General features: G+C 43.0%; 1 protein-coding gene across 2 annotated transcripts in view; it reads left to right on the top strand.

Moving 5' to 3' along the window:
* LOC120056893 (cullin-5-like) overlaps positions 1 to 12,774 on the top strand; it is a 31,536-nt gene extending 18,762 nt beyond the window's left edge. For both annotated transcript variants that reach the window (XM_039005157.1, XM_039005156.1), the window contains exons 10-19: positions 5,104 to 5,211; positions 5,372 to 5,436; positions 5,691 to 5,823; positions 7,035 to 7,166; positions 7,245 to 7,368; positions 7,896 to 8,071; positions 8,165 to 8,326; positions 10,395 to 10,513; positions 10,741 to 10,864; positions 11,074 to 12,774. In XM_039005157.1, the coding sequence (XP_038861085.1) occupies positions 5,104 to 5,211; positions 5,372 to 5,436; positions 5,691 to 5,823; positions 7,035 to 7,166; positions 7,245 to 7,368; positions 7,896 to 8,071; positions 8,165 to 8,326; positions 10,395 to 10,513; positions 10,741 to 10,864; positions 11,074 to 11,268 (1,338 nt within the window). In that variant the 3' untranslated portion in view covers positions 11,269 to 12,774. The remainder of the gene's footprint in view (positions 1 to 5,103; positions 5,212 to 5,371; positions 5,437 to 5,690; positions 5,824 to 7,034; positions 7,167 to 7,244; positions 7,369 to 7,895; positions 8,072 to 8,164; positions 8,327 to 10,394; positions 10,514 to 10,740; positions 10,865 to 11,073) is intronic.
* Positions 12,775 to 14,422: the final 1,648 nt, after the last annotated feature.

Below are 14,422 nucleotides of genomic sequence, written 5' to 3'. Positions count from 1 at the left end.
TTTCCACTTCCTGTCAGGAAGTTTGCTGCAAAATGAGTTCTGTTTTACTCACAGATATAATTCAAACGGTTTTAGAAACTAGAGAGTGTTTTCTATCCAATAGTAATAATAATATGCATATTGTACGAGCAAGAATTGAGTACGAGGCCGTTTAAATTGGGCACGATTTTCCCCCAAAGTGAAAACAGCGCCCTCTGTCCTCAACAGGTTTTAAGTTACCTGTGATGAATGTTGAAAACAAAAACTTTAATTTCTATATGCAGGAAATCCTATTTTAATAATGGGCATGGTAAGAATTGACAACCAAAGTGCGAGTCATAATTCCCATGACACCTTTTTTATTTTTTTTAAATAAATGTAACCCCTTTTTCTCCCCAATTTTCGTGGTATCCAATTGCTAGTAATTACTGCCTTGTCTCATCGCTACAACTCCCGTACGGGCTCGGGAGAGACGAAGGTCGAAAGCCATGCGTCCTCTGAAACACAGGACAAGGTGCCTATGCCGTTCTGTACCATCACTCATTCATATATCTTTATGTACATATTCTTTATTCCTTTACACTTGTGTGTATAAGGTAGTAGTTGTGGAATTGTTAGGTTAGATTACTTGTTTGTTATTACTGCATTGTCGGAACTAGAAGCACAAGCATTTCGCTACACTCGCATTAACATCTGCTAACCATGTGTATGTGACAAATAAAATTTGATTGGATTTGAGGTAACTCTGATCAATATTGGCTAAATATAAGCAAAGATAAAAAAAATTGTAGTGTGGATTTATGAAAATATGTTGACAAACGTTACCTTATCCTAGTGAGATTTACACGGGTATCAAAACGTTGAGGCGGTTTAAGCCTGCACGAAACACAGACCTTATTTGAAGTAGATCAAGACATTCTCTATGGAAGATATGAGCGGTAAAATAACGAAGGAACCCCTTTCAAATTCAGCCGCAAGTTATTACAGGAATTATAACGCGTCGACTATTTCTCTCTAAACCATATACCTTTGACTAATCCGGAAACTATCACCTCGAAAACAAAACGTTTATTCCGTTCCGTATTTTATCTAACGGGTGGCACCCATGAGTCTAAATATTCCTGTTACATTGCACAACCTTCAATGTTGTCATAATTACGTAAAATTCTGGCAAATTAGTTCGCAAAGAGCCCAAACTGTTGCATATACCCTGACTCTGCGTGCAATGAACGCAAGAGAAATGACACAATTTCACCTGGTTAATATTGCCTGCTAACCTGGATTTCTTTTAGCTAAATATGCAGGTTTATACTTGTGTATTGATTGTAACAAATGCATTGATGTTTATGGTTAAGTAAACATTGGAGCAATGACAGTCATTGATTGATTGTTTTTTATAAGATAAGTTTAATGCTAGCTAGCAACTTACCTTAGCTTACTGCATTCGCTAACAGGCAGGCTCCTCGTGGAGTGCAATGTAATCAGGTGTTAGAGCATTGGACTAGTTAACTGTAAGGTTGCAAGATTGGATCCCCCGAGCTGACAAGATTAAAAATCTGTCGTTCAGAGGCAGAACGTTCCTAGGCCGTCATTGAAAATAAGAATGTGTTCTTAACTGACTTGCCTAGTTAAATAAAGATACCGATTTCCTATTGTTATGAAAACCTGAAATCGGCCATTCCGATTAATCGGTCGACCTGTAATATATATATATATATATATATACATACATACATACATACATTCATACACGCACAATTAATGTTGGAAGTTTACATACACCTTAGCCAAATACATTTCAACTCAGTTTTTCACAATTCCTGAGATTTAATCCTAGTAAAATTCCCCTGTCTTAGGTCAGTTAGGATCACCACTTTATTTTAAGAATGTGAAATGTCAGAATAATAAAAGTGAGTGATTTTATTTCTTTCATCACATTCCCAGTGGGTCAAACATTTACATACACTCAATTAGTAGTTGGTAGCATTGGCTTTTTAATTGTTTAACTTGGGTCAAATGTTTTGGGTAGCCTTCCAGAAGCTTCCCACAATAAGTTGGGTGAATTTTGGCCCATTACTCCTGACATGCTTCACGGTTGGGATGGCGTTCTTCGGCTTGCAAGCCTCCCCCATTTTCCTCCAAACATAACAATGTTCATTATGGCCAAACAGTTCTATTTTTGTTTCATCAGACCAGAGGACATTTCTCCTAAAAGTACGATCTTTGTCCCCATTTGCAGTTGCAAACCGTAGTCTGCCTTCTTGATGGCGGTTTTGGAGCAGTGGCTTCTTCCTTGCTGAGCGGCTTTTCAGGTTATGTCGATACAGGACTTGTTTTACTGTGGATATAGATACTTTTGTACCCGTTTCCTCCAGCATCTTCACAGGGTCCTTTGCTGTTTTGGGATTGATTTGCACTTTTTGCACCAAAGTACGTTCATCTCTAAGAGACAGAACACGTCTCCTTCCTGAGCGGTATGATGGCTGCGTGGTCCCATGGTGTTTATACTTGCGTACTATTGTTTGTACATATGAACGTGGTACCTTCAGGTGTTTGGATATTGCTCCCAATGATGAACCAGACTTGTGGAGGTCTACGATCTTTTTCTAAGGTCTTGGCAGATTTCTTTAGATTTTCCCATGATGTCCCCATGATGTCAAGCAAAGAGGCACTGAGTTTGAAGGTAGGCCTTGAAATACATCCACAGATACACCTCCAATTGACTCAAATGATGTCAATAAGCCTATTAGGAGCTTCTAAAGCCATGAAATTTTCTGGAATTTTCCAAGCTGTTTAAGGGCACAGTCAACTTAGTGTATGTAAACTTCTGACCCACTGGAATTGTGATACAGTGAAATAATCTGTCTGTAAACAATTATTGGAAAAATTACTTGTGTCATGCACAACGTACATGTCCTAACCGACTTGCCAAAACTATAGTTTGTTAACAAGAAATGTGTGGAGTGGTTGAAAAGAGTTTTAATGACTCCAACCTAAGTGTATTTAAACTTCTGACTTCAACTGTGTGTGTGTATATATATATATATATATCTCAGATTTACATAAGTGTTCTGACCCTTTCCTCAGTACTTTGTTGAAGCACATTTGGCAGCGATTACAGCCTCGTCTTCTTGGGTATGACGCTACAAGCTTGGTACACCTGTATTTGGGGAGTTCCTCCCATTCTTCGCTGCAGATTCTCTCAAGCTCTGTCAGGTTGGATGGGGAGCATTGCTGCACAGCTGTTTTCAGGTCTCTCCAGAGATGTTCTATTTGGTTCAAGTCCGGGCTCTGACTGGTTCACTCAAGGACATTCCTGTTGGAAGGTGAACTTTAAGCCCCAGTCTGAGGTCCTAAGCGCTCTGGAGAAGGTTTTTATGAATGATCTCTGTACTTTGCTCCATTCATCTTTGCCTTGATCCTGACTAGTCTCCCAGTCCCTGCTGCTGAAAAACATCCCTACAGCATGATGCTGCCACTACCATGCTTCACCGTTGGGACGGTGCCAGGTTTCCTCCAGATGTGACACTTGGCATTCAGGCCAAAGAGTTCAATATTGGTTTCATCAGACCAGAGAATCTTGTTTCTCATGGTGTGAGAGTCTTTAGGTGCAAACTCCAAGCGGGCTGTCATGTGCCTTTTACTGAGGAGTGGCTTCCGTCTGGCCACTACCATAAAGGCAGAGATGGTTGTACTTCTGGAAGATTCTCCCATCTCCACAGAAAAACTCTCATGCTTTGTCAGAGTGACCATCGGATTCTTGGTCACCCTCCTGACCAAGTCCCTTGTCCCCCATTTCTCAGTTTGGCTGGGGAGCCAGCTCTAGGAAGAGTCTTGGTGGTTCCAAACTTATTCCATTTAAGAATGATGGAGACCGCTGTGTTCTTGCGGACCTTTAATGCTGCAGAATTTTTGGTACCCTTCCCCAGATCAGCTCCTTGACACAATCCTTTCTCGGAGCTCTAAGGACAATTCCTTCGACCTCATGGCTTGGTTTTTGCTCTGACATGCACTGTCAACTGTGGGACCTTTTTATATAGACAGGTGTGTGCCTTTCCAAATTATGTCCAATGAATTTAATTTACCACAGGTGGACTCCAATCAAATTGTAGAAACATCTCAAGGATGATCAATGGAAACAGGATGCACTTGAGCTCAATTTCGTATCTCATAGCAAAGTGTCTGAATACTTATTTAAAATGTTTTTGTTTTTTTTGCAAAAATGTCTAAACTTGTTTTTGCTTTGTCGTTATGGTTTATTGTGTGTAGATTGCTGAGGATTTTTTATTTAATCCATTTAAAATTAGGCTGTAACGTAACAAAATGTGGAAAAAGTCAAGGGGTCTGAATACTTTCCGAAGGCAAATGGGCAGTATTTTCGTTGCACTTATTTGAAATGCGTATATCAATTACGTTTGAGTATTATGTCATTTGTATGTCACTGGCCTGAACTACAGTCCAATGTACATGGCGACAACTCAATATTAGGAAGTTGTTCTTTTCAACAGTCCTGATAGAAAATTATATAGGGTCCATTTCTTAGAAAATAAGTTGAAATTGCAAAAAGTTTGGAATTCACATGTATTGGTTTGATTTGCAACTGCACAGGTCTGTCTATGGCTTTATTTCGTTTTTTTGGCTACTTGAAATGTATTTTGAAAATATATATTTATATATAAAAATGTATTTTGACAACAGTATTTTATTTTCCTACATTCTTTAGGGTATTTTATAACAAGATACATTTTGGTCTATCGTTGCCCATCTCTACAGTCATTCCATTTTTTCTTCAAATAAGGTCTTGTTTGGGGGTAGAGCTCAATAGAATAATACCTAGCATGCTTTGCAAGTGTTCATTTTTACATTCACATTTTGGTCATTTAGCATCCAGAGCGACTTAGTCAGTACATTTAACTAAAGTAAATAAACAACCACATGTCAAAGTTAAGGGGGTACTTCAAAAGTATTTTATTTTGATACATTGGTCTTTAGGATATTTTTTTGTAATTATATTTTGTAATCTTTGCCCTTCTCTGTATGACTTTTGTATTGTATTTACTGAAAGAAACATTCCACTGATTTTAAAAATATAGATATATATATAATGTGTGTGTGTGTGTGTAGGACTCTGAGAAATACGTGGAGCAGCTCCTCACCCTGTTCAACCGCTTCAGTAAACTGGTGAAGGATGCCTTTCAGGATGACCCTCGCTTCCTCACAGCCAGGGACAAGGTCAGCACAACGTTTGTCCAACATTGGTCCAACATTACCAATGAAGTCCAATGTTCCTTCAACGTTTGTCAAACATTGACACAACGCTGTCAGTTAATATATGCACAGTATATGCACTTGGTTGTCACTGCATAACCTAACCAATGCTTTTTTTCTTCAGGCTTACAAAGCAGTTGTGAACGACGCTACCATTTTTAAATTAGAACTACCGCTGAAGCAGAAAGGGTAAGAGACGCTCTGTGTCCTATTGTATGCCTTCATTTCTTCACTGAATTAAAGATGGATTCCTGCACACAGTTGAATGCTCCCACAGTTTTAGTGACGTTGCACTTGATAAAACTACGGTTGGGTGATCTTTTAGTTTTTTCACAACTGAAAAAAAAAAAAAACTCCAGAACTGTTAATTGCTTCATTAGTTAATGAGTGAACGTGTGTGTTTACAACACTGCTCTACTTCCTCTGTGCTGTCTGTCTGTCAGGGTGGGTCTAAAGACCCAGCCGGAGTCAAAGTGTCCAGAACTGCTGGCCAACTACTGTGACATGCTGCTGAGGAAAACCCCGCTCAGCAAGAAACTCACCTCCGAGGAGATCGAGGCCAAGCTCAAGGAAGTGGTATGTGGATGGGAGGAGTGTGTGTGTGTGTAATGATATGCAAGCTTTCCATATGGCTACAGCAACACTCGGATGCATGCACACTTCCTTCGGAAAGTATTCAGACCCCTTAACATTTTGTTACGTTACAGCCTTATTCTAGAATGTACGAAATCATTCCCCACCTCATCAATCTACACACAATACCCCTTAATGACAAAGAAAAAACTGTTTTGTAGACATTTTTGGCCCAACTTTCGGCCCAGTCTGAGAACCTGCTCCAGAGCGCTCAGAACTTCATCAAGTATCTCTCTGTACTTTGCTCCGTTCATCTTTGCCTTGATCCTGACTAGTCTCCCATTCCCTGCCGCTGAAAAACATCCCCACAGCATGATGCTGCCACCACCATACTTCACCGTAGGGATGGTGCCAGGTTTCTTCCAGACGTGACGCTTGGCATTCAGGCCAAAGAATTCAATCTTGGTTTCATCAGACCAGAGAATCTTGTTTCTCATGGTGTGAGAGTCTTTAGGTGCCCTTTGGCAGATCAGCGCCTTGAAACAATCCTGTCTCGGAGCTCTACGGACAATTCCTTCAACCTCATGGCTTGGTTTTTGCTCTGACATGCACTGTCAACTGTGGGACCTTTTTATATAGACAGGTGTGTGCCTTTCCAAATCACTTTTTAGAATAAGGCTGTAATGTAACAAAATGTGGAACATGTCAAGGGGTCTGAATACTTTCCGAAGGTGCTTTATGACGTACATCATTGTCTGTTTTTGTTTGTCAAAAGTACATCTCAAGTCAACAATTTTTCAGGTGAGTTTATCTGTGAAAAAACTGACTATGTTTTTTTTGTCAGACAAACATCCCTTGTCATTCATGCAGCAACAGATGACTCCCGTTAAAAAAACATTTGTCTCCATTTTCGGACACAAAATCAGAGTGAATATGTGGCCTTAGTTTGAGAAGAGCGTCTATCATGTTGCTTCGCCTATCCGCTTTTTTTCAGAGCTGCAAACACTTAAACGTTTGTTCTTTGGAAGGGACAATCTTAGCTGGGTCGTGTTCATTAGACCCCAAACAGAAGAAAATGGACTGAAACAGGGAGGGACTACTTAAACTTGTCCAATAAAAAACACTTGTTTTCCGTTGCAAAACATTTTGCTACGGTGTGCAGTAATAAATACCCTGATTGCACAGTGGTGTTCTGTGTGTGTGTTATCCTGCAGTTGCTGGTGTTGAAGTACGTGCAGAACAAAGACGTGTTCATGCGCTACCACAAAGCCCATCTGACGCGACGCCTCATCCTGGACATCTCCGCCGACAGCGAAATCGAGGAGAACATGGTGGAGTGGCTAAGGGTATGACATGTGCGTGTCTGTATGATTGACTAGCTACAATTACACCACTTCTCCAATTACCTCTAACCTTGCTTACAGGAGGTAGGCATGCCCGCAGACTACGTGAATAAGCTGGCCCGGATGTTCCAGGACATCAAGGTGTCCGAGGATCTCAACCAGAACTTCAAAGAGTGTCACAAACACAACAAGCTGGCCCTATCAGGTAAACCAGGTAGCTGTATTTACCTAATATAATATATATGCCATTTAGCAGACACTTTTATCCAAAACAACTTACAACGGTGAATGCATAAATGTTCGTATTGCTGGCCCTAGCTGGAATCGAACCCGTGTAACTGTATGTTTGGGTGTTTGGTGTAGGTGGCTGGATTAGACCTAGTGAAAAGTAATACAAATGCTATTGATACAGTCCTGTTTGGGATTCTGCTTTGAGTTTGCACTTTTAGGACTATTCCACTGACTCCGTTGTACCAGAAAAGTACTTGAAAGGGTATATTATAGAATGAAACAGGAAACTAGAATGGACATACGCTTTTTAGCAACTTGCCAAAAAATGACGGCCATCTTAGTCAGGGAATCGGTCATTCTAGAAACAAATATATTGTTTCTAGAACAATTAATAAGTAGTTATACTAGTATATTATGTATCTCTATGGGGTGTATATTAGACATAATGGATTTGAACTCGGGTGTATTTCCTTTCTCCCCCTTCCTTCCCCTCTTGTGCAGCGGACTCTGTCAACATCAAGATCCTGAATGCCGGGGCGTGGTCTCGAAGCTCAGAGAAGGTGTTTGTGTCACTGCCCACTGAGCTGGAGGATCTGATCCCCGAGGTGGAGGACTTCTACAAGAAGAACCACAGCGGCAGGAAACTGCACTGGCACCACCTCATGTCCAATGGCATTGTGAGTGTAGAGCATGTAGCAGGCACCCTCCTCTCTGTCCAGACCCTAGAGATCCTATAATTCATTCTATGTTCTCTGTGTAATTCTATCCAGATCACCTTTAAGAACGAGGTGGGACAGTACGACCTAGAGGTGACCACCTTCCAGCTGGCCGTGCTGTTTGCCTGGAACCAGAGGCCCCGGGAGAGGATCAGCTTTGAGAACCTCAAGCTGGCCACGGAGCTGCCTGACGCTGAGCTCCGACGCACCCTATGGGTAAGGCACGGTGTCAATGGATAGATAGAGGTCAAAGGGTTAGCTATCGCAAGGATTAAGGATGCAAGATTCCTCTAACATTCCCAAAATTACCATGTTTCCCCGAAATATTAGTAGAAGGAATTCCATATTTGTTGCATATTCCTGCTTGATTCCTGCAATCTTCCAACTAGGTTTGGTGGAAAACCTGGGAAAGTTACTAGAAAAAAACTTCTGCTAACCACAGCGTTTTATTAATTTGATATGCAACAAACACTAAAGTAAAAAGGAATCTCCGCACACTCAGGATCAATGCACAATTTAAAATGTACTCTATATACACAAAGTAATGTGGACACCCCTTCAAATTAGTGGATTTGGCTATTTCTGCCACACCCCTTTTGCCCTGCTAGAGCTGCCCGGTCAACTGTAAGTGCTGTTATTGTGAAGTGGAAACGTGTAGGAGCAACAAAAGCTCAGCCGCAAAGTGGTAGGCCACAGAAGCTCACAGAACGGGACCGCAGAGTGCTGAAGCGCATATCGTCTATCCTCGTCGGGAGCTTCATGAAATGGGTTTCCATGACCGAGCAGCCGCACGTACACAAGCCTAAGATCACCATGCGCAATGCCAAGCGTTGGCTAGAGTGGCGTAAAGCTCGCCACCATTGGACTCTGGAGCAGTGAAAACGCATTCTCTGGAGTGATGAATCACGCTTCACCATCTGGCAGTCCGACGTACTAATCTGTGTTTGGTGGATACAAGGAGAACGCTACCTGCCTTAATCCATAGGGTCAACTGTAAAGTTTGGTGGAGGAGGAATTATAGCCTGGGGCTGTTTTTCATGGTTCGGGCTAGACCCCTTAGTTCCGGTGAAGGGAAATCTTAATGCTATAGCATACAGTGACATTCTAGATGATTCTGTGCTTCCAGCTTTGCGGCAACAGTTTGGGGAAGGCCCTTTCCTGTTTCTTCAGCATGACAATGCCCCCGTGAACAAAGCGAGGTCCATACAGAATTGTTTTGTTGACCGGCGTGGAAGGACTTGACTGGCCTGCACAGAGCCCTGACCTCAACCTCATCGAACACCTTTGGGATGAATTGGAATGCCGACTGCGAGCCAGGCCTAATCGCCCAACATCAGTGCCTGACCTCACTAATGCTCTTGTGGCTGAATGGAAGCAAGTCCCCGCAGAAATGTAAGAACATCTGGTAGAAAGCCTTCCCAGAAGAGTAGAGGCTGTTTTTAGCAGCAAAGGGGAGACCAACTCCATATTAATGCCCATGATTTTGGAATGAGATGTTTGACAATCAGGTGTCCACATACTTTTGGTCATGTAGTGTATTGAGCTTTTGGTCGTCAGACCATCAGAGCCGAAACAAACACAATGACAGAGGCAACACATAGGCAACGTGCTTCAATGCAATCAGACATGATGAGCAACACCTGTGTACAAAAACAAACGCCAGGAGACATTTTATTGTTTTAGTATATATTTTTGACATTTTATTTTCATTTTTTTAAATTAAATGTTTACATAATGCATAAACACTTAACAGGTGTTAATACCAGGAGAAGCCTCAAACGAAACATATTAGAGCATGACCCTCATGTCTAAATCCTCATTAAGCCCTGATGGATGTGAAGTGCCAAGCATATAAATCCAAAAGAGTTCCCTTTGGTACGGCTTTTTCTCAATGTTCCCTCCTCTGGGTGAAGGTTAAACTTTTTCAATACTCTGAAAATGTAAAGAGGAGACAATGTGAACAGGTATTGAAGTGGCAGGCAACAGGGTAATTTTCACCATTATGCCTTATGGTGTTCTTATGTACACTAATTCTTTGCTTAAGGCACATAGAGGTTTTCCCATATTCAACAAACACACCCTGAAGCTCCTCTGCAGATTCCATATGACCATAACTATTAGTACTTTTTATTAGCATTTTTCATCGACTGTTAACGTCTGCTATGTCTCAACCTCCTAAACTCCTCACAGCTAATTTGTTTTTATTTTTTTATTACACATTTAAGTGTACTGACTAGTCTCTCCTCCTTACCTCTTTCTATTTCTCTCTCTCCTTTTCCTACAGTCCCTGGTAGCGTTCCCCAAGCTAAAGCGGCAGGTGTTGTTCTACGACCCCGTGGTGGGCTCGCCCAAAGACTTTGCAGAGGGCACACTCTTCTACGTCAACCAGGAGTTCTCACTAATGTAAGTGTTCTGTAATGTAAGTGTTGGCTAATATAAGTGTTCACTAATCTATGTGTGACAGGCTGGGGTTTACAACCAGGCTTTCCACCGCCACGCCACAGAGATTACTCTTTGGGCTGGCTTTACTTATCTTACAGGTTGAATTTGAAGTTAGAGGTTGTCATGTATCTTGTACGTGGCACAAAAATGACACTAGTTCCAGCTCTAAATAGTGTGTCTGTGTCCAGAAAAAACTCCAAGGTCCAAAAGAGGGGGAAGATCAACCTGATTGGCCGACTTCAGCTCACCACGGAGCGAATGAGGGAGGAGGAGAACGAGGGAATTGTCCAGCTCAGGATATTGAGAACACAGGTACTATATAAGGGCTTCCTATTGACAGGTCATCATTGCAAATAAGAATTTTGGGTTTTCTCACGTCCTCCTTCGTCGTCTTCTCAACGCACATTGGGGCAGAAGATCTGAGGTTTCGCCCCTTGCTCTTCTCCAATGCATTTAGAGGAGGCAAGGAGGGTGAAAATCAGTTGAGATTCACTCTCTCTCCCTTGTCACTCCCTTTCCAGGAGGCCATCATCCAGATCATGAAGATGAGGAAGAGGATCACCAACGCCCAGCTGCAGACGGAGCTGGTGGAGATCCTCAAAAACATGTTCCTACCCCAGAAGAAGATGATCAAGGAGCAGATGGAGTGGCTCATCGAGCACAAGTACATCAAGCGCGATGAGACTGATCTCAACACCTTCCTCTACATGGCGTAGCGGTGTTGACAACGTTTAATTGTGGTGACAACGTGTAATGGTGGTGACTTTGGGGGTTCTTCATCAGGCCTGATGGACAATATAATATTTTTAGGCCCGACCCTCTTTGGAAAAAAATATCTTTGGTTCGTGAGGGTTCAAGCCTGATGCACAATAGAATATTTCCAGGCTGACCTCCCTTTGATAAACAAATTATCTGTTGCATGGGGAAATGCAGACTTGATTTATGACAGCGTTACAGAAATGTATAAAAGGAGGAGTTTGTGTGGGGAAATTAAAGGGTAAGAAAGAAAATGAGTTTGAGCTTCTCAGCGGGAGTCGACACCCACTGAGTTTTCAGTTCTCGTTTTTGGCTAGAAGGCGTTTCCTAGTCTGTAGACAGGACATGGTTGGTGGTTGTGAAAGGTCTCTGTTGCAATGCGTCCTCCTCCCTGTCGACAAACCACCACGCAGACCACACCCCCTCTCCCACCCCATCCATGATCACCCCACCACCATTGGAGTACCATTGGTTGGTGTTGGGTATCTCTAACGACATGGCAAGAAATAGGAAAACCGTTAGAAGAAGCTCCGTTTCCCTCCATATCTAAAGTCCAAGTTTTGAGCCAGGCCAACACTTCACCGGACCTCTTCAACAGAACGAGTTGTGTCCCCTGGCAGCTGTCTGAGCCAAGCTGTCGGCCATGTTTTTTGTGGCCACTGGTGGTGACAAACAAAGCACTAAAGACAATGACTCTCTGCTGTCACATATGTGACGCCGTTCTTGGACATTCAGGGTTGGTTTCCCGGGCCCAGACTAAGACTAGTCCTGGGTTTAAAAAATATTTCTCAATAGATTATCTCCATTGAAAGTGCACTTTAGTCCAGAACGAGGCTTATCCTGGGTCGGGGAAACCTTCTCAACAGTATGTTATATTTCAGAAACTGTTTTCACAAAAGAGACGGACTGTGGACTATTAGTTCCCAGTTCCAAATCGACCCCAAGCATTCTACCCCTGGGCACTTGTCTTGCAAATTTTGACAAGATCTGATAAGTGCACGTGATAGACTTGGTGGAGCTCTATCAGAAAGCAAGGTGGAGTAATCACCATATTGGTGGACGCTCATATTCAATCTCTTCAGATCTACAGGAAGAGTTTAAGCATAGCTGTTAGCGGTCGGTTTAGAATTAGGCCAATGTCACCTTTTCCGGATCTTTACCCCTCATTTCTGCAGGCTGCCTGAGCTAAGCCTCTGGGGGAAGAGGGGTCGTGTGTATTATATGGTAATAACTAGCTCTGGTCCAGAGCGTTTAAGTACGGCTCGCTGATGCTGAACTTGCACGGCATTAGCAAGTCACACGTAAACACCCTGGACCAGAGCTAGGTAATAGCCAGAACCATATATAAAGATCTGTTTATATATAACCGTATCTTTATACATAGCTCTGATGGTAACTACTACAATACAGAGCTAACTAAAGGAGTGTACATAAAGATGTTAATAATGAGATGATGAAATAAACAGCACCTTATTATAAAACGTTGTATGAACTTTGTCATTCGACCCTGGGCTACTTCCCAAAGCAGGATAAACTTTCAGATAACTGTTAATTTTCTGGCATATGCTAGTTACTGTCCATTGTTGCTGTGTGGCACTGACTAATTCCGATTCCACCGCTGTCCACTTGAGTGGTGCTGAATCTCTGATTTGCGGAGGTTGCAGCTGGTTTGTAAAGGAAGCTGATGTTGAGTACTAGTATGGCAGGGTGGGTGAGGCATTTGGCAAATGGAGTCCTTTGAAAAGATTGAGGGAAGTTATGGGTAACTAATGTATCATGCTTTGTGAACTGAAATGCCTCCCTACCGCAGGTTCAAATCATCTGTGTGCAACATGGTGTACCCTAAACCTAGACAAGAATACTACAGGTAACATGACTATATATGGTCGGGGGTGAATCCTAATAATCGCTTTCCTCCTGAAGTGTGCACTCGTTCACTACTTGACACAAATTTAAAAGCATTTGATTGGCTCTAGAGGGAGTTGGCATAGACCAGTAATGTCCATTCAAATCCATGAAGGGAAGTGAATAAGTGCACACTTCGGGAGAAAGGAGCGCTATCTGGGATGCTTCCTTGGTCCCTCGCTCCATCGGTTTATACCAGTCCATTTATTCTGTTGCACATCGTAGTCACGTGAGTGTAACAAACAATTTCCAATTCAGGGATTAAATTTCTTAGCAATCCTCATCCATTGCATATATCCGACATGACCAATACCTTATTGAAGACATTTCCCGCATAATGTTTTCAGACTGAGGACACTGCGTAGGCGAATAAGCCTGCATAATAAGATTGGCACTTAGATGGTGGGTTCAAAGGATCTCAGCTTTGTTTCCCTCGGCCACCACGGCATAATTGCATACTCATCGCACGGGAAATAATGTACAGTATTGTATTTAAGTGTGTGTGTGGGGAGACACCGACGCCGCACATACTCAGTCCGCAGCTCAGCCTGCTGCTCCTCGTAGGCTCCTCCCTGGCGTGCGCGTGAGGAGAGAGGAGACCGAGATCCGCAAGCGGTTCAGAGGGGGGGGGTGCGTCGCGCAGGCAGGACCGAGGAGGAATCACCACAGCCCCGGCCGGGACTGCCAGACCCGACCCGCTGGATCCCTGGAGGAACGGAGAGAACACGTCGCCCAAGGGAGAGGAGCTCTGTTCAGGTAACAGTGGAAAACAACACCGCCTCAGTCGCATTAGGGACCTCAGGTGCTGCTGTTGTAATCCGCGCAATACGCGTTGATGGCTGTGTGGTGAAGAGGGGATGAGGAGACTGCGACTGTGGTTGGAAAGAAAATACAGTAGGTTAGGCATGCGAGCTGCTGTCGCGACGTGTGTTGTCCTCAAAGCACGGGAGACATGATCCCATTTACGCCTCGCCGAGCTGCATTCAGTTCACTAAGCGTTCCGCTCGAGGGGGCAATTTGACCGGTCGCGTGCTGTGGGCTACCGCGCGCGACGGAAGCTGTGCATGATGCGTTTACCAGCCAGGGTTTGCGCTGTCCACAATAGGCGACAGAATAACAACATATTATCCCATAAAAGAATAGCCTATCCCTGTAGTTGAAGTAGCCTACTGCAACCGTGATTTCTAGTAAAACCCTATTTTCTTATTT

The sequence above is a fragment of the Salvelinus namaycush genome, chromosome 12 (genome assembly GCF_016432855.1).
Source record: "Salvelinus namaycush isolate Seneca chromosome 12, SaNama_1.0, whole genome shotgun sequence".
Lineage (NCBI taxonomy): Eukaryota > Metazoa > Chordata > Actinopteri > Salmoniformes > Salmonidae > Salvelinus > Salvelinus namaycush.
This window is presented reverse-complemented; position numbering and strand designations above follow the sequence as displayed.